At 44.4% G+C, this 21,048-nt stretch overlaps 1 protein-coding gene across 2 annotated transcripts in view; it reads right to left on the bottom strand.

The window, feature by feature from the left end:
* ATG10 (autophagy related 10) overlaps window positions 1-21,048 on the bottom strand; it is a 220,616-nt gene that overhangs the window by 155,898 nt on the left and 43,670 nt on the right. For both annotated transcript variants that reach the window (XM_040421505.1, XM_040421506.1), the window contains exon 2: window positions 16,446-16,576. In XM_040421505.1, coding sequence (XP_040277439.1) covers window positions 16,446-16,576 — 131 coding nt within the window. The remainder of the gene's footprint in view (window positions 1-16,445; window positions 16,577-21,048) is intronic.

The raw sequence follows: 21,048 nt of genomic DNA, 5'->3' as shown, positions 1-21,048 counted from the left end.
TGTAGTACAGGTACAGAGCAGTCCAGTACATGTAGTACAGGTACAGAGCAGTCCAGTACATGTAGTACAGGTACAGAGCAGTCCAGTACATGTAGTACAGGTACAGAGCAGTCCAGTACATGTAATTTGGTTGAACACACAGATTTTAGTAAGATCAACCAATTATACTATCATGCCTTATCTAGGCCTCTGAGTAATTCGCTGACCAAACCTGCAGTGATAATGAGAAGACTCTGCTCATTCTCTTCCAATCTATACAACAAAGCTGCAGTAAACAAAGATACATTCATAATACAGCCCAATTTTCGGATTATGCATTCCTTTATGTTTTCTACCAATCTACTATACTATAATCTAATCAGCGGCAATTACCTAATCTTAACTTGGCTCTACTGTGGCGAACTTGGGCTACAGACACCAGCAAAGTCTTTAACTTAATTTAATATAAATTATAACAGTCTGTGATTTCAAAATAGATACACATTTTGCCAAAAGGCTGGCTACTCTAAAATGTATCCCCTTACTGAAAGCAAACTGCATATTAATAGCAACACCTCATAGACAGATATATATAAACATGTCTCCTGGATTCCAATGCACTTAGATGGAAGCCTGTCGTGTCATTGTGAAGTGTTGATTTAGCATTTTCTGACTGAAAAATCTCACTGGCTATTCCAGACAACAGGACCGGTCAAGTCATAGTTGGCAGCCAGTTTTCCAGGGCCTTGCAGCAGAATAGTTAAAAGGGTTTTCCAAGATAGTTTTACTGATGACCTATCCTAGGTCATCAGTATCTGATCGTGGGGGTCTCACACCTGGGAACCCCCCCCCCCCCCCCAATCAGTTTGAGAAGGCACTGGCGCTCGCAGTAGTGTTGCAGCCTTCTCGCAGCTTTCCCTGGGCCAGTGACATCCCGTTCATTGGTCACATGGCCGGCGCTGTGCTTGGTGGGGCCGCGTTGGTTATAGAGATTGCCTAATATACTTGATCACACCACCAGTCACCTGCTATGTTTCAATCAGCCGTGTACTGCGAGGACCCCATACCTGGCTGTAAGCCAGACCAGGACTGTATTGTGTGTTTCATCATTTTCATTGTTTTATTGGTTATTGTTTACATTGGTTTCTAACTATAATTTATATTTTTATGTACAGCACTATTCATCCTATGGCGCTGTACATATGCAAAAGCGTATACATACATACATAATACAGACAATTGCAATAAGCATGAACAAGACAAGTTACCAACTGGTACAGAAGGAGAAGGAGAGGTCATTTGAGCCAGTCATTTGTTTAAGGGCTCATGCACACGGCCGTTGCTTCCGTGTCTCTGTTCCACACCACACCTTCCGGATTGTGGACCCATTCAAGTGAATGGGTCCGCATCCGTAAGGCAGTGAGCACGAGGCCGGTGTCCGCATATTGCGGACCTGCTGTTTGCGGGCTGCAATACGGGCACGGCCGGGCAACAGCATTGTGCATGAGCCCTTAAGGTGTGCATATTTTCAGCTAAGGGGTGTTGAGCAGACTGAGAGCTCTTGACAGATCAGTATTCCATTAGCATTTGGTGAGCGCATACCCTCTATTCTTCCAGTTTTATATATATTTTCACTTATTTTTATTACATATTTATGAAAAGGGTAAAGGAACCTGTCACATTCTGCATGCAGTCCTATCTGTGGGAAGCATAGTATAGAGCAGAAAAGCTGAACAGATTGAAATAGTCTTGTGGGAAAAGTATAAAGTAACTTGTATTTCATTCATTTAACCCTACTCATTCCATGTTTCAATCCAGTAGGCAGTCCTAATCTGATTGACAACTGTGTACGCAATCATACAAAGAAAGCAGGGATCTATAATAATGAATTAAAAGTTATAATGAAATTTTTTCAACAAAAATATTTTATAGTTTTTGTTAACACCTAGCTGCCTTTAAAAGACAGCTGGGTTCATGCAGAGGGGATCTCTGTATTGGGATCTGAGGCTTGTGACGGGGTGGAGGGCTGAGACCCATGTGAGGGGAAACAGGCCGACTAAAGCCTGCTGATGGACTGAACTTTTGGTTTACAAACTGGTTGGTGCCTCTATACTGCGTTCTCTTATACTGTTTACCAGAGCAAATCCCCACAATTGGTGGAGGATGTGGGCAATCGCAGTGAGGCTGGCGTAAAGCCGAAATATTTTTGTAGCATTTTTTTTCGGGCTCTGTTGTATGTCCTTGATTAAGTCTGCTAAGTTGCAACCAGCATCACAGAACAAGATGAAGGAGATTATGAAGCAGCTGGTGCAGGCCAAACTAAGTCAACAACAGGCCATGGAGAAGCAGCAGGAGACTAACAGAACTGCTAGAGGCTAATCAGCGACAGCAAGAAACGAACCAGTGGCCGCTGCAACACGTGATAGCCTTAGAGAAAACAGGAGTATCTCAGGGAGTCCACGATGCCCGGAAAGCAGTCCACACGGTGATCCCCAAGATGGCACCGACGGATGACGTCGAAACCTACCTGGCGGTGTTCGAGAAGGTGGCCGTGAGGGAGAGTCTACCCTGAGACCAGTGGGCTGAGTTCATCGCTCTGTTCCTGGCATCAGGACACCAACAGGTTTACTTTGATTTACCGGACGAGCATGCGTCAGACTACTATAAGTCAAGGGTGAGATTCTGGCGAGACTGGGGGAGAATGTGTTGGTCCAGGCCCAGCGGGTACATCAGTGGGAGTTTAACCCAGCTGAGCCAGCGAGACCCCAGTATTATAATTTGCTGCAACTCTTGCAAAAATGGCTACCGCCTGACGTACTGAGTCCCACTGCTATGCTGGATCGTATTGTAGCTGAAAAATTCTGGAGGGCATTGCCACCACCCCTCCAGCGCTGGGTTGGCCAGACGTCTCCTACTAGTGCCCTGGAGATAGTGGACCTGGTCGAACGCTATGGGGCAACTGAGGAACTCCAGGGGGGGGGAACTCTGGGGAAGGGTGTAACAAAATCCAGAAAATCCCTGACCCGGTGGCCTGAGCTGAGAAAGGCCGCACGGGATGTGCCCTTTGGGGATCGGAACCCGAAAATCTTCTGGCGGTGTCATGAGCCCGGCCATGTACGGGCTGACTGTCCCCACCAAGTCGAGCCCATGGGCGTAAACTTTGGGTATCGACAGTCATGGTATTCCAGAAGGGTCAGTGCGTCAGACACTCCAGAAACGCTCCATAACGAACCTTTGTGTCAGGTGGACTCAGAGAGTCAGGTGACCCTTGTGAGGGCTTCCCTAGTGTAACCCGAGTTTACAGGCCAGAAAGTCGGGGTGGTCAGCATACGTGGAGATTTAAAAGAGTACCCCACTGCTCTGATGTCCCTAAGCACGTGTGACGGCAGGCGGATCCATGAGGTGGCTGTAACTACCAGCATGCACTATAAAGTGATACTAGGAAGAAACTTTCCGTTATTCCCAGCCCTGTGGCCGGCCGTTGTACATACTGATCCACACGGCCGGTTTATCTAGGGGAAGAGATTCCGGTCCCTCTGCTACAGTGGAAGTGGCTGCCACAGAAAAGATTACTGACAGCCTTTTCCACTAAACAGACTCAGGGAGTTTGTTAGTCGGAACACGGATGTGTTCTCTGACCTCCCTGAACGTCCTTCCATAACCCACCGTGATATTGTCACTGAGCCCCAGGCAAAAGTCTGGTTAAAGACGCACCGGGTGTCTGTAGCTCAGCGACAAGCCATCTCTGAACAAGCGATATGGGGTTGGCCGCAGCCTGTCACCACCTGGACAAAAAGAGGAAGTCCCAGGTCACCAGATGGCTCTGGTCACTGCAGAACTTCACGGTGAACCTCACGGTTCATGGTGGAGCACAGAGCAGGCCGGTTGCAGGGAAACATAGAGGCACTGTCCTGGGTGCACTGTTTATGCATGTGTTCACCCACTCAAGGTTGAACAAAGTGGGGGTGTATGTGACACAGTAAAGGGAATTGTATGTGGAGGCAGGTATTTTCCGCCCAGTGTGTGCTGCTGGACAAATTAGCAGTCAGGCAAGGTCAAACACCGGACTGGATCGCAGGTGCCGGTCTGGTTTTTGTTAACACCTAGCTGCCTTTAAAAGACAGCTGGGTTCATGCAGAGGGGATCTCTGTATTGGGATCTGAGGCTTGTCCCGGGGTGGAGGGCTGAGACCCATGTGAGGGGAAACGGGCCGACTAAAGCCTGCTGATAGACTTTGTTGGCAGAACAGGCCGCATGGTGTGAACTGACACCAATAGTGCAAGGTGAATTTTTTGCTTGAAAGTGTTTTTTTTGTTCTGTGAACTTTCTAACGTGTGATTAAACACTGAACTTTTGGTTTACAAACTGGTTGGTGCCTCTATACTGCGTCCGCTTATCCTGTTTACCAGAGCGAATCCCCACAATATTATAAAATATATATATATATATATATAGCTGCCGTGCAGCCTGTATTTGTGGGAGGGGCAGAGGCCACGCCCCTTGGCTATATTAACCCCACGAAGTTCAAGGGACGGGACGTGCGGCCAGGTACCTGGTACTTCCGGTTCGCGTCTGGTTCCTGCACGTCCCGCTCGTTTTCGTCACGGTCTGGGTGAGTATCTGTTGGCGTTCGGCTCGTCTCGGGTGTCGTTCAGGTAAGCAGGGGGAATCTGATGCCGGCACGGCGGGTCCGGTCCTCACCCCGGGGGGGGCAGCGCGCGGCTGGTCAAGTTACTTACCACGGTACTGGGGCGGTGCAAGCACGTTGCGGGGTATACTGTGGCCCGGCAGGCTTCCATGAGGCAGGCCGGGCGGCGCAGGCTTTCATGCGGGCGGGCGTTCCGGGAGCAGCCGCGTGTGCCGGTTGCTAGGCACGCTCGGCGGCTCCGCCCCTGGTACCGCTCGGACAGTGTTAGGAACCCCCGCCAAATATATAGGAATAAGGATACTGTGCAGTATGTTTGCTTCATGTCTTCATACCACTATACAAATATACACCATTTGACTATTAGAGGCATGTCTGTAGGCGGCGGGAAATAGAATACAGAGGGTCACTGTAGAAAAGCAGCATACAGGCCTCTCGCTCTCCATAGATCACCCCACTCCCTTATGTGTCTATCAATCTAGTAGTACTTGTGAGTTATGGAAGCATTATATTAATGCGTTACATGTAATCTATTAACTGTAGGAGGTTGCCTCACAAGTGATAGTGTCAAGTACCGGCTTCCTCCATGGCTGGAGCATCGCATATATACCGTCGGTAGATGTGAGTTGACACTATCCTGGATACACTATCTCGTGATCTATATCCTTGCTACACGTGTGATAGTTGTCAGGCACCAGCTGTTTTCACCATGGCTGGGGTCACTCACATATACGGACGGTATATGTGTTGTGATTGTTCATTTCTTCTATGGTATTTACATATAGGTCGTTTCATAGTTCCTTGTTATGTGTGCCCACTGGTTCCATCAGGCACGTGGCTGATCACCATTGGGTCACATTGACAGAGGTGCATGCACGTCAGCACGTGCGCTTGGTTAAGCACGTGGCTGGTTCATGGAACTGTTCCCATTCACCTATTTGTTTTCGGTCCTTAAGTGCCATATTGAATATCTTACGGGTCTAGAGTCTTTTGCTTTTCCTGCTCTGGAAGCGGCTTGTTGGCTCTGCATACGGGAACAGCAGTGCCGGTGTTCTGTTAAAAAAAAAAAAAAAAAAACACCTTATCTTTTTGTCTTGCGTCATCATATTGCAGTATCTGCTTCTGGTCGGCTATCTGACGCTCCACTCCGGTTCAAGGATTCTTGACTGGCAGTAGGTGGTACGTCCTGTCTTCTATACAGGTATGGTATGGGTCACAGGGGTTTGGCCGCAGGCACTTTCACACGTTCCATATGTAATGTCCGCCGCACCCATGGCATGTGGTTCCTCGTGGCACGGCCAGGTTGTCATACCTCTCTCTCTCTCTCTCTCCCTCGTTGCTCGTCTGCTGGACGTTCGGGCGCTATTCTGTCAGCCACCCCGGTGGCTCATGATTCGGCCTAAAACTTCCAGGTTGTCACTTTGTCTATTGTAGTACGTCTGCTTGAAACGTTCAGGCATTGTTGCGTCCGCCGCTCCGGTGGCATGTGGTCCGGCCTTGAATCCCAGGTTGTCGTTTTGTTTATTGTGGTGCGTCTGCTTGAAGCGTTCAGGCAAGTCTCGTCCGCCACTTCGTGGCACGGTGTCCTGGATTTCAGGGTGTCTCGTCATCTCATGTGGTACGTCCGCTTGAAGCGTTCAAGCAGTATTATGTTGTTCACTCCTGGAACGTCCAGGTTGCCATGCTCGTCTGCTTGAAACGTTCAGGCAAAGTATGTCTGCCACGCTGGTGGCTTGTGGTCCTGCCTGGAACGTCCAGGTCGTCATATTTATCTCCTGTTATACGTCTGCTTGAAACGTTCGGGCAAATATGACGTCCGTCACCCCGGTGACACGTGGTCCTGCCTGGTACGTCCAGGTTGTCTTACTTGTCTTGTGTTACACGTTTGTCTGAAGCGTTCAGGCAATGTCGCGTCAGCCGCCCCGGCGGCATGGTGTTCTGTCCAAGTACGTCCAAGGGGTCTTTCTTTCACCAAATTTGGCACACCTCCGCCATAGCAGCATGCTTGACCCTGCAGCACGCCCGGGGGGCACGTCATCCTGGTTATTGGCTATTCTGTCCTCATCATTATTGCCTAGAAACGTTTAGGCCATGTTTCTCGTTTACCCTTAGGGGCAGGTTGTACGGCCTGACGCAACCAGGTGGGTTATTCCCAGGGCATTTAGATGTTCATTCTTGTTCTTGTTTATACGGCAGCACGTTGGGGTCTCGGTGCCTTCGGTTTCCCATAAACAAGGCCTCCACCTCGGTCGGTGGTACGGGCCTCCAGTACGGTATCGTTATCATTTTCATCAAATTCTATTACCAGGTGAGTATCAATTCAGGTCCGTCTGGTCGGCCATAATCTAGGGGCGGTCTTTCTTTCATTTCTACATCATGGTTACTCAGTATTCTTGCTAGGGCTATCAGCGCACCGTTCTGATTCTGCTCTTCCGATTAAACATAGCTGCTTCTTTTCAGGCTTAAGTTTCTTTCCTCGGTGGGGGTTACACAGACTGATCTCCTTTACTTCTCGTTCGCATTTACGCAGATGGATCTCCCACCCCAGTGAACCTAATAGCTCCCTAGCGGACAGTGGGCCGATAGGGGTAAGTTCCTACTATGTTTCACAGTTGTTCATTCGTTTGTCACGACAAGGGTCTTTTCTTAGCGAACTGCAATGCCTCTGGCTCTTGTTTTTCTCCCTTCTGTTTCAATTTCACGGTTGGTTAATGTTTCATTCATGTAAGTGGTTCGGTTCACTAATGTCTATGCATTTGCCTTAGGTCGGGCTCACGTTTAGTTACTTCACATCACGGTAAGGTCTTCCAGGTCAATCCCTTGGCTTCGGGGGGCCTCAGGGCTTCGGGGGCCCGGTGACCATTCTTCATGTTGTTCGTTAGGGGGCAATATGGTTGTAGGCTGGTTAGCGTCCTAGGTTATTGTCGGAGAGGATCATGGTTATGCGAGTCCCCAAGTCATACTGGTGCTGCATAGTGGTTGTGAATAAATTAAGAGGAATAAGCCGCCATATGTCTCCGCCATTAGAGTCTCTCACGCATGGCTTTGCCATTAGAGTCTCTCACGCATGGCTTCTCCCTTTTAGTGTTACATATTACTCCGCCATTAGAGTCTCTCACGCATGGCTTTGCCATTAGAGTCTCGCACGCATGGCTTCTCCCTTTTTAGTGGTACTTATGACTCTGCCATTAAAGTCTCTCACGTATGGCTTCTCCCTTTTAGTGTTACATATGACTCCGCCATTAGATTCGCTCACGCATGGCTGTGCCATTTGAGTCTCTCACGTATGGCTTACCCCCTTCAGGGTCACATATGACTCCGCCATTGGAGTCTCACGCATGCCTTCTCCGTTTTAGTCTTTCACGTATGACTCTGCCATTAGTCTCTCATGCATGGCTTCTCCAGTCTAGTGTTGCACATATGACTCCGCCATTAGTCTCTCACGCACGGCTTCTCCCCTGTTGGTGTTACACATATGAATCTGCCTTTAGTCTCTCTCGCAGGGCTTCTCCCTTTTAGGGTTGCGCATGTCTCTGCCATTAGAGTCTCACGCATGGCTTCTCCATTTAGTCTTACACGTATGACTCCGCCGTTAGTCTCCCACGCGTGGCTTTTTCGTTTAGTGTTGCACATATGTCTCCACCATTAGTCTCTCACGCATGGCTTCTCAGTTTAGTTTTTACACATATGACTCCGCCATTAGTCTCTCACGCTTGGCTTCTCCCTTTTAGGGTTACACATGTGTTTTGCCATTAGAGTCTCTCACGCAGGGCTCCGCCACTTGAGTCTCACGTATGGCTTCTCCGTTTTAAAAAAAAAATAAAAATTCACACACAACAACGCCAGTCGAGGCCGGCTGCGTGGTCCCACAACAAGTAAGTTCCATGTCTTTTCTGTCCTCAGACCCGCTCGCATGGCTCGGTCATCTGTGGCTCGCAATACAATTTTCTTGGGGTAGCTCGCACGTGTGACTTGTGCCATTAGAGTCTCACTCATGTTATTGTTTTCTCTGACTTATTTTCTAGGTTTTTCTTCATTGTGTTCATTGTAAGCAGTCATCCCAAGCCTGCCTTTGCGGGCTTAGTCTTCTCCCAGGCATGCTTTCTTCAACTACAAGCTCAGGCTGAGGGTGTTGGTGTCCGGCCTAAGTCCTGGGTATCGGTCCATCTTCCAGTAGGAGGTACAGTAATAAGGCGCAAGTTTACGAAGTCTGTCGTGTCTTCTGACACGGCAGGGCCTATCACGATTACAGGCGCAGCATACATAGTTGATCACGACCTTAAGCATTTTCTGTCAAATGCAGGTATTGGGGTACGTTCTGTCCTTATTACAGGCACATTAGCTCGTTAATCGTAATAGCCATGTATTCCTGTGGATGGTTCCCCAGGCCTGGTGGGTTTACACTTCACTGAATTTACTACTACGGTAAGACGGCAGGCACCATGTTCTGACTTTTTGGCCCTTAATAGGAAGTGTGGCCTGGGGAATAAGTAGAGGTAAGTATTTTGCCACCAGGAACAGTTGGTGCCCGATTGGGGCCTTGGGCGGATGGTGGGGGTTCATCGGGGTCGGGGGTCTCGGGCTGCGGCCCTCCGGCAATTGCGGGGCTGCGGCTCCCGCGGTGCCCGGACAGCCTGCAGGTATCAGCCTGCAGCAGGGCGTTGTGGTTGCGTCGGCTGGGGGGGGCCGCGGTTTGGGTTGCCTGATCTAGGCACTTCCAACAGATTTACCATTGTTTGTTTCAATCTGCAGCTCGCAGGATTCAGACCTTTTCGTATAATGGTCATTTGTTAGTCAACATAGGAATGAATCATTCCTGGTTCCAGACACTTTTTCAATTGCATCAGCATTTAACCATCTCCAAGTACGATGTGGCGGTACACATGACAAGGAGGTAAGGCAGATGGAAGTCACTGGGATGTAGACGGTATATTCCGCACCTCCATCGTGAAGGGTCTTTTCGTTCAAAAACGGGTGTCGCAACGGTATGTATATATTTACTCCAAACAGGGTCTGCTCCACTCCTTTTGTGTTGGAGCGGCATCTAGGCACCGGATGCCTCCTCAGGTTATCAGGTGCATGGGACATTGGAGGTAGTCGTGTTTTTTTCAGATATGTTCCAAATCCTCAATCAGAGATCCGTGATGCTTTCGGTTCACTTGCCCTGTAACGGTGCAATAAGTGTTTGACGGTATGGTTGGGTCTCCTTTTTGGCCCCTTTTAGGCCTATCCTCACTACGGGCTTCCGGCATTTCCCAGCCAGAGGTTAGCTCTAGTTCCTACGTCCAGGGGCCGTCGCCCTGACCACAAGTAGGTAAGGCTGCCGTGCAGCCTGTATTTGTGGGGGGGGCAGAGGCCATGCCCCTTGGCTATATTAACCCCACGAAGTTCAAGGGACGGGACGTGCGGCCAGGTACCCCTCCCTCCCTTCCCTTTTTCTTAGCTCTTCCTTAAGGATAGGCCCCCTTTTAGGCCTATCCTCACTACGGGCTCCCGGCATTTCCCAGCCAGAGGTTAGCTCTAGTTCCTACGCCCAGGGGCCGTCGCCCTGACCACAAATAAATAAATATATATATATATATATATATATATATATATATACACATACACACACACACACACACACACCTAAAGAATTATTAGGAACACCATACTAATACGGTTTTGGACCCCCTTTTGCCTTCATAACTGCCTTAATTCTATGTGGCATTGAATCAAAAGGTGCTGATAGCATTCTTTAGAAATGTTGGCCCATATTGATAGGATAGCATCTTGCAGTTGATGGAGATTTGAGGGATGCACATCCAGGGCACAAAGCTCCCGTTCCACCACATCCCAAAGATGCTCTATTGGGTTGAGATCTGGTGACTGTGGGGGCCATTTTAGTACAGTGAACTCATTGTCATGTTCAAGAAACCAATTTGAAATGATTTGAGCTTTGTGACATGGTGCATTATCCTGCTGGAAGTAGCCATCAGAGGATGGATACATGTTCTCATTCTGTTTACGCCAAATTCGGACTCTACCATTTGAATGTCTCAACAGATATTGAGACTCATCAGACCAGGCAACATTTTTCCAGTCTTCAACAGTCCAATTTTGGTGAGCTTGTGCAAATTGAAGCATCTTTTTCTTATTTGTAGTGGAGATGAGTGGTACCCGGTGGGGTCTTCTGCTGTTGTAGCCCATCCACCTCAAAGTTGTGCGTGTTGTGGCTTCACAAATGCTTTGCTGCATACCTCGGTTGTAACGAGTGGTTATTTCAGTCAACGTTGCTCTTCTATCAGCTTGAATCAGTCGGACCATTCTCCTCTGACCTCTAGCATCCACAAGGCATTTTTGCCCAGAGGACTGCCACATACTGGATGTTTTTCCCTTTTCACGCCATTCTTTGTAAACCCTAGAAATGGTTGTGCGTGAAAATCCCAGTAACTGAGCAGATTGTGAAATACTCAGACCGGCCCGTCTGGCACCAACAACCATGCCACGCTCAAAATTGCTTAAATCACCTCTCTTTCCCATTCTGACATTCAGTTTGGAGTTTAGGAGATTGTCTTGACCAGGACCACACCCCTAAATGCATTGAAGCAACTGCCATGTGATTGGTTGACTAGATAATTGCATTAATGAGAAATAGAACATATATATATATATATATATATATATATATATATATATATATATACATACATATATACATACATATATACACACACACACACACACACAGTACAGACCAAAAGTTTGGACACACCTTCTCATTTAAAGAGTTTTTTTTATTTTCATGACTATGAAGGCATCAAAATTAACACATGTGGAGTTATATACATAACAAACAAGTGTGAAACAACTGAAAATATGTCATATTCTAGGTTCTTCAAAGTAGCCACCTTTTGCTTTGATTACTGCTTTGCACACTCTTGGCATTCTCTTGATGAGCTTCAAGAGGTAGTCCCCTGAAATGGTCTTCCAACAGTCTTGAAGGAGTTCCCAGAGATGCTTAGCACTTGTTGGCCCTTTTGCCTTCACTCTGCGGTCCAGCTCACCCCAAACCATCTCGATTGGGTTCAGGTCCGGTGATTGTGGAGGCCAGGTCATCTGGCACAGCACCCCATCACTCTCCTTCAAAAATAGACCTTTTGTTTCAAAGCTTTCCCAATTTTTCGGCTGACTGACTGACCTTCATTTCTTAAAGTAATGATGGCCATTGGCCACTCGTTTTTCTTTACTTAGCTGCTTTTTTCTTGCCATAACACAAATTCTAACAGTTTATTCAGTAGGACTATTAGCTGTGTATCCACCTGACTTCTCCTCAACGCAACTGATGGTCCCAACCCCATTTATAAGGCAAGAAATCCCACTTGTTAAACCTGACAGGGCACACCTGTGAAGTGAAAACCATTTCAGGGGACTACCTCTTGAAGCTCATCAAGAGAATGCCAAGAGTGTGCAAAGCAGTAATCAAAGCAAAAGGTGGCTACTTTGAAGAACCTAGAATATGACATATTGTCAGTTGTTTCACACTTGTTTGTTATGTATATAATTCCACATGTGTTAATTCATAGTTTTGATGCCTTCAGTGTGAATCTACAATTTTCATAGTCATGAAAATAAAGAAAACTCTGAATGAGAAGGTGTGTCCAAACTTTTGGTCTTTACTGTATATACACACACACACACACACACACACAATAAAATTCCGCAGCACTCCTTGAAAGATGAAAAAAGGTGCTATTTATTCACACGTCATGTAGCAACGTTTCGGTTCTCTCTCAGAACCTTTTTCAAGCCAAGTGAAAAAGTGCAATAGTGCTAGTATATATACATATTGTAGTCAATTCCAATAATTGATCATCCTATAAAAACGTGCACTCCCCCTATTAACAATGTTACAATTCATTCATTTCCAAACCACATCTCAATGTGAACAGAGACAAAAAATGCCCCATACGTGTTAGATAACAATCCATATATCATAACCGTGATTTAAGCATACAATTCATACAATCATAGTGACAATGTAATAAAGTGCATGGTGCATTAAAAACCTATATATTAAAAAATACCTTGCTGGGAGATTAAAGCTGTATTTCATATGTCGAACAAGGAAGATAAAACTTTCATCCTAAATCGCGGTACTTCACGCTACATTCAGCGCGTCTCCCAATACCTAATGCGCATGTGTCAACCCATATCCCTCCTACTAGGCGGTACATATCTGTTGAACGTCACCCGGGGCGGAGACCAAACGATCGAGACGCCAGGTATCCGTGCAGTGTCGGCCCGTCCAGCGCACACGAAATTGCCCGCGGACCAACCACCACACCGCTCGCCCATGCATCATCGAGCGTCCTCATCCCAGGGACGCACTCCCAAACTCCACCATTTTATCTAAGGGCAATCTTTTGGGCAAATATATATACATTGAACATCTTCCTTATTCCATACTCTTGTATCCAGCTAATCTATAACCCAGCATAACAGCTTCCTTGTTTTCCATTATATCACAAGTTATATTCTCAAAAATAGAAAAATCATATTGTGGCATTATTTACAAAATTGTAGTTATATGTAACATACATTAGATTCACTTGGTACAGCAATATGAATACACAGAGTCATAAGCAATAGAGGACAGGGCACTACTAACCCACCATCCCCCCAGTTACACTAAATTCAACATTTAAGCCTTTGGGCTTCAATGTATCAAGACGAAAAATCCATCTGAGCTAATTTTTCTTTAGTATCATTAGCCTATCACCACCCCTTTCCAACGGTTTGACATGATCTAAAATCATTTTTCTATTGTTGAGAATATAACTTGTGATATAATGGAAAACAAGGAAGCTGTTATGCTGGGTTATACTGTAGATTAGCTGGATACAAGAGTAGGAATAAGGAAGATGTTCAATGTATATATATTTGCCCAAAATATTGCCCTTAGATAAAATGGTGGAGATCGGGAGTGCGTCCCCGGGGTGAGTACGCTCGATGATGCATGGGCGAGCGGTGTGGTGGTTGGTCCGCGGGCACTTTCGTGTGCTCTGGACGGGCCGACACTGCACGGATACCTGGCGTTGCGATAGTTTGGTCTCTGCCCCGGGTGACGTTCAACAGATATGTACCGCCTAGTAGGAGGGATATGGTTAAATCACTGTTATGATATATGGATTGTTATCGAACACGTATGGGGCGTTTTTTGTCTCTGTACACATTGAGATGTGGTTTGGAAATGAATGAATTGTAACATTGTTAATAGGGGGAGTGCACGTTTTTTATAGGATGATCAATTAATTGGAATTGACTACAATATGTACAGTACAGACCAAAAGTTTGGACACACCTTCTCATTCAAAGAGTTTTCTTTATTTTCATGACTATATGAAGGCATCAAAACTATGAATTAACACATGTGGAATTATATACATAACAAGTGTGAAACAACTGAAAATATGTCATATTCTAGGTTCTTCAAAGTAGCCACCTTTTGCTTTGATTACTGCTTTGCACACTCTTGGCATTCTCTTGATGAGCTTCAAGAGGTAGTCCCCTGAAATGGTCTTCCAACAGTCTTGAAGGAGTTCCCAGAGATGCTTAGCACTTGTTGGCCCTTTTGCCTTCACTCTGCGGTCCAGCTCACCCCAAACCATCTTGATTGGGTTCAGGTCCGGTGACTGTGGAGGCCAGGTTATCTGGCGCAGCACCCTATCACTCTCCTTCATGGTCAAATAGCCTTTACTTTCAAAGTTTTCCCAATTTTTCGGCTGACTGACTGACCTTCATTTCTTTACTTAGCTGCTTTTTTCTTGCCATAATACAAATTCTAACAGTCTATTCAGTAGGACTATCAGCTGTGTATCCACCTGACTTCTCCTCAACGCCAACCCCGTTTATAAGACAAGAAATCCCACTTATTAAACCTGACAGGGCACACCTGTGAAGTGAAAACCATTTCAGGGGACTACCTCTTGAAGCTCATCAAGAGAGCAAAGCAGTAATCAAAGCAAAAGGTGGCTACTTTGAAGAACCTAGAATATGACATATGTTCAGTTGTTTCACACTTGTTTGTTATGTATATAATTCCACATGTGTTAATTCATAGTTTTGATGCCTTCAATGTGAATCTACAATTTTCATAGTCATGAAAATAAAGAAAACTCTTTGAATGAGAAGGTGTGTCCAAACTTTTGGTCTGTACTGTATATATATACACACACTAGTACTATTGCACTTTATGTTTCACTTGGCTTGAAAAAGGTTCTGAGAGAGAACCGAAACGTTGCTACATGACGTGTGAATAAATAGCACATTTTTTCATCTTTCAAGGAGTGCTGCGGAATTTTATTGTTTGTTCATCATCCTGAATCGAGGGATTACCGCTGGCACCCATCTTTTCAACCTCCAAGGGAGTGCTGCCTGACTTTTTATTTATGGATAATATATATATATATATATATATATATATATATATATATATATATATATATATATATATATTCAACTCCTCCTGCTCTATAACATGCTGCTTGCAGATTATACATCCTTACCTGCTCCCCACTGCTGATTTCTGGCTACTTCATCTCCCCAAGTTTGGCACCCCCACTATAAAAGGATAACTCTTTCTGCTGCTGCTGCTGTCTTTTGGAGAACTCTGGTTAGGAATCACTGATGTAGTGAATGGTACAGAGAGAACAATATGTACTTGAAATATAACATTCTGACAGTAATTCAGTTTTATAACCTGTATTTAGAGAGTTACATAAATCATACATATAACAATAAAAAAAATTAAAAAAAAGTTTAATAAATGGGTGAATACTGGGTACAGAGCAACCCAAAAATTAAAAATGCAAAGCCCTCCTAGGCCAGCAATCGTAGACCTCCAAGTCTTGTACGCCTATTACCATGTAAATATGCTTTCATGCCTGCCTACATTTTTTTCAGAAAAAAATAATATTTAGATGTAAAAAAAAAGTGTAACTGTAAAATATATTTTTTATTGTAATTGGATTGGTCTGACTAAGTTTACCTTGGTTCCCTAGTTAATACTTTTGTATAGGTATTGCATTTCCTAGCAATTGCAGCATGTTCTTTCGTCCCCCAGGTATTTCAGTGGAGCGGCTATAACAGCATTGCTAGGTGTTCGCCTATATACAGAAGACAGAGGACAGAGGACGTAGTAGTGGGCAGTCCCAAACACTGCGTGCGCACTCCCGTCGGACCGGGATAGTGCCGATATTTGCGATTAGAATATTCGCAATAAAAATGTGCGATTACTCAGGAGGAAGAGGGCGTGTTTAAGTCTGGAGAAAGTCGATTGGTTTGGGTGAAGCTGTGCGTTCCCGAGATGAGCCAAATTAATTCTGGGTTGTTAGGGAGGGAGGTCTAAGCCTCAGGATAAGGGCATCGGGGGCCATCTTGAGAAGATAGTCAGAAAGAAGTCTTGTAAGGAGCGGTTGCTATGGACGGAATCTTATTAAACAAGTGGTATGTGAAACACAATAATTAGTGATTATGGATTATCACCACAGCAGCAACAACATATATGAAAATTTTATTTTGAGTGAAAATATGACAGTTATCCTTTAAAATAATCCTAGAACTGCGCTATTCTAATAGGTGATTCTCTCCAGACCCACAGTCTTAAAGGCTTAGATGACCCCTTGTCACAAAATATTGAGTTGTTAGCGATTTAGCGCCTAAGCAAACAAAAGCAAAAATAAAATCAGCTTTGTGCAGCTATTTTTATTGAAGAATGTAACATACTATAGCATACATTTGAAATTAAATTATATGTAAAAGTGACTCAGACTGACGTTACCTGGACGTTTTTCCACTCCCAGCCATCCCCAATAGCTTGAGAGTGCTTCAAAAATTCCAAGCAGAAGTATCTAAATTTCTCTTCTCCCAGGATCAAGTTCTTTCTGCTTTCAGAATTCATTTTGTAGAAACCTGTACGCACAGGAAAAGAAAACGGATAATGGAGATTGAATTTTCCAGTTTCCCCTTTTTTTTTTTTGAAAATCCACAGAAAGACGTCACAATATGGAATTTGTTATGTCAAACTTTCTAAATGACAACTTCTGGAGTCAGGTTTTTCAAACAGAATCCATTCCTTTCAAAATTAACATTACAACATTCAATAGACAAAATGTCATTTTGCTCAAGGAACACAAAGTGAAAAATAACCTGAATGTAAATACATTTGACAAACTTCACTGATAAATTTCAAAGTACTGAAAACTCATCTCATCATGAAGTAATTTCAATACCAAAATATCAACTAATGTAGAATTTAGAGACTAAACCTAGAGTTCAAACAGACATTTACTGTGTATAACTTGTGGTCCAAGTTATGGTTTTTGCCATAAATGATAAAAAGGATTCTTAGGTCTACCTTTTATATAATGCAATTTGAGAAGACAACCATAGATATGTGGAGGTTTATCTATTTATGCTCTATTTTGTAATTGTAGCAGAAATATGGAATTCAAGGCTGGGCAGATCCATTAAAAGATGGACAATAATAGAGCCCGACAGACCCCACTGACATCACTTTACCAGAAAAAACGGCAATGCATGCTGCACTATTTTTTCGCACAAATATGAAAGATGCAACAAAGGTTCTGAACTTTTATTAGATGACTGATCGTGGGATTTATTCTCACTTCCCTATTAAGAGTCGGGAAAGAATTTCTGCCCTAAAATAAGTTAAACTGGTCTTATTGCCTTTTCAGGATTAGCACTTGAGAATAAAAGAGTGAGCTGGAATTTTTTCAGCTTTACAAACTATGTGCTTCTGCAACCTAGCAGGAGCAGGTCAGATACAGCGAGAACCCTGAGGAGAAGACAGGAGCGGTTTATTACCACTTCTGCCCTCTCCAGTGCCAGCAGGAAATCAGGGGGGAGAACAGGAAGCGGCCGAGATGCTTCCTCTGTTAGTCTCGGCAGTCACGTGTCTCCGAGCAGGAGCATGAGCAGAGCTGCAGGGTCTGTTTTCCCCTATAACTGGAGTTCCTGTGGATGCCCCAGTTACAGTGGAAACTGTAAAAAAAAAAAAAAAAAGTCAGTTTCCTCCAGAGGTCTTTTTAAGAACCTCCTGGGGGACATATGTGCCAAAGATAAATTTAAAAAAATATATATACAAATAAAAATAAAATTAAAATGCAGTCGCTAAAGGAAACTGTCACCATAGTCCACTCAAACCTATACACGTTACATATCAAAACGATCGTCACAAAATAGGGAACCCATTACAATAATTAATTTTTGTGTCAGTTTTTAATATTTAAGAAATAATTTAAATAATTACTTTTTAATAAGAATTAGCATTTCCCCCCAAATTAAACCTAAAAAAAAAAAAAAGTGTCAAAAAACATTGCAAAAATTATTTTGATAGTCAAACTAATAAAAAAAAAGTTAGGGTCACTAAACCACCATGTGCACAAAATCACAAAAAATTGCCTGGACATTCAGGCCTTTTTTTAGGCCTGGTCATGAAAGGGTTAATAAATATATTGAAGAGAATAGGGCCCAATACTGACCCCTGTGGTACCTCATTAGTGACAGTGACCCAATATGAGTGTGCACCATTAATAACCACCCTTTGTTTGCTATTACTGAGCCAGTTACTTACCCACTTACAGACATTTTCTCCCAGTCCAAGCATTCTCATATAACCTTTTATGTGCTACAGTGTCAAATGCTTTGGAGAAGTCCAGATATATACGACATCCATTGATTTGCTGCGGTCAAGTCTAGAACTTGCCTCCTCATAGAAACTGATTAAATTACTTTGACAAGACCGATCTCTCATGAAGCCATGCTGATAGGGTGTTATATGCTTATTTTCATTGAGATATTCCAGAACAACAGTTTACCCACAACACATGTTAAACTTACCGGCCTATAGTTTCCAGCAGAAGCAGATTGGGAACTCAAAGTGGCCCTTGAAAAAATTGTAGAAGTGGCCCCATGTTGTAGGCAGAGCCAAACTGGCAGAATGTGTGGCCAACCGGGGTTTTTGTGGGGCAATCTGTAGTTTTTATTGAGTTTTAAAGTTCATATAAATAGAAAAGTTAAGTAATACCATAATACAAAGTGTGAGCACCGTTATGGATAATAGATGCAATTAAATGCTTATTGAAAACTTATCACAAATGGTATCTCACCCCTGATCACCTATATCTCATGTTCACATCCTGCTCATAATATTGCTGTAGGAATTGAAGCCAAACAGGAGCTCCCCTTTGGTCGGCCGCACAAAAGATCATCCATATTCTCACACAATCTATGACTACACTTACACATGAATTAGCCCTGGTATTGATTGTAATGTGCTTTTTTGATCTTTTTTTTTTGGGTGGAGATAAAACAACAAAAACCTTGGCTAATCTACAGTTTTGTTATTAATATGGAGAAAAGTGCTGATATCAATTTTTTTTATAGTTGTAAAAACTTTTTTCATTTCTTTTCATTTAATTTAAGTAACCCTAGGGGACTCTAACATGCAATTGTTTGATCGCCACTCCCATACACGTATAGCGGAGATCAGGAAGGGGTTAAAAGAAAAGTCATTCCCCATGTAACTAGGGCCTTGAGCATTATAATATTTATTAAGAACAGCCTGTGTATTTAAGAACTTTTATTCCGTGACTCAGGGACCTTCTGAATCAAAGGCAAAAGCCTTACTAGCTGAGCCACAGGATTCACAGCTTTGAAAGAGTGGGATTTCTCTAACTAAAAACCTTTACTATTATTCATTTACAATTCACTGGTATCTAAAGATACATTTCTGTATTTATGTACTTACGGATGTAGCAGGGTTAAAGGCAACCTGTCACCTGGAAAACACATATTAAACCAACCACAGTACCTTAAAGTATCCCCCAGTGTGTTGCTAATCATGATTTTATTTCCTCATTCTATCTCCTCATATTTGTTAAAATCGCAGTTTTAATGTCTGTTAGCGTCTTCTCCAAGTCAGGCTTGAAGTCAAGGGGGCAGTGGCCTCCTTGCTTCAAAGCACGATAAGCCCGCCCCTTACCCCTCCTCTCTACATTGTTATTGACATCTTGCCATGATGCCCGGACCGCGCTCTTCTCGCGCATGCGCCGTGCGCTGCCTGTTATAGCGCGATCCCGGCTCCCTCACTCACCACCTCACGCTAAAGACGAGAAGCGACGGCTGGGCGTGAGCACGATGGAACTGAACGGCGCATGCGCAGTCTGCAAAATGAAGGAGGTGAGTGAGGGAGCCGGGATCGCACTGTAACAGGCAGCGCATGGTGCCTGTGCGGAGAAGAGCGAGGTCCCGGCATCACGGCAAGATGTCCATCACAATGTAGAGAGGAGGGGTAAGGGGTGGGCTTATCGTGCCTTGAAGCAAGGAGATCAAACTATTCAAAAAAGCCCTAATAGAGACCCTCAGGATATAAATGCAAAAAGTCAACAGTCAATAGACCAAAAAAATCCCTTTAGGGGTCTCCACTGAATAATGCAAAGTAAAATTTATTTATTTATTTCATTATTTAAAAACACACGGTGTCAGGACAGAAAGAAACGTTAAAACTATCAGTCCAAGATGGGATTTGGAACCAATTTGCCCAGTGGCTGCTAGAAATCACCAACGGTAACTGAGGAGCATATATCCCTAATGGCTGTTGTAGCCACAGCCAAATGCTAAGTGCACCGTGTTGGAAAGTAAGTAAGATAATCCGTGTGCTTCTAAGTGTTGATTTACGGAGGGTATACACGTAACCCTAATTACTCAAAGTATGTATAAGCTGTTAGCAACAATGTATAGCTTATGTTGGTGATCGGGGTCAAGCAAACACTGTAGTAGTTAATTTGTTGTTCGTCCGTTTGCACATGCATGCAGGCTTTTAATGACTAAGTAGTACTGGAATTTGACGACACAACTCTTTTGTGGTTGTGTTTATTTCACAGGTATAGCTCTTTTGTCAATTGCCCTGAAAGTGTTACAGTGTATTCTGAGAAGCTAGCTCAGTAGGATACACTGTTGCTCAACACTATCTAAATGCCGCCCCTATCTTCCTCTATCTATACTGTGCAATGTCAGACCTCAATAACCGCACATATATCTAGCCAACTTGCCCTCAGTAACACATCGCTCACTGGGATTCCTCACTTGGACTGTCTAAAACTAAAGCGCAGTGCAATTACACCCCTCCCGACATGTTTCGCCACAGAAGTGGCTTCGTCAGGGGATGTGGGGTACTAGCGTGCGCTGCAAAGTGCCGGTTAATATGCATGTCTAAAGTCCGCCCCCAACGTCAGTGTCCAATAGCCGAGCGGTAATGTAAATTAGCTGGCGCACATCACTGACCAGCCGGCGCATACCACTGACTAGAGCGGGCGCATCACTATGAGGTATTACCTGCGCTCACTCCCACTTTAACCCTC

This window comes from Bufo bufo, chromosome 2 (assembly GCF_905171765.1).
Source record: "Bufo bufo chromosome 2, aBufBuf1.1, whole genome shotgun sequence".
NCBI classification, from domain to species: Eukaryota; Metazoa; Chordata; class Amphibia; order Anura; family Bufonidae; genus Bufo; species Bufo bufo.
Note: the sequence above shows the minus strand (reverse complement) of the source record. Positions and strands in the feature narration are given on the sequence as shown.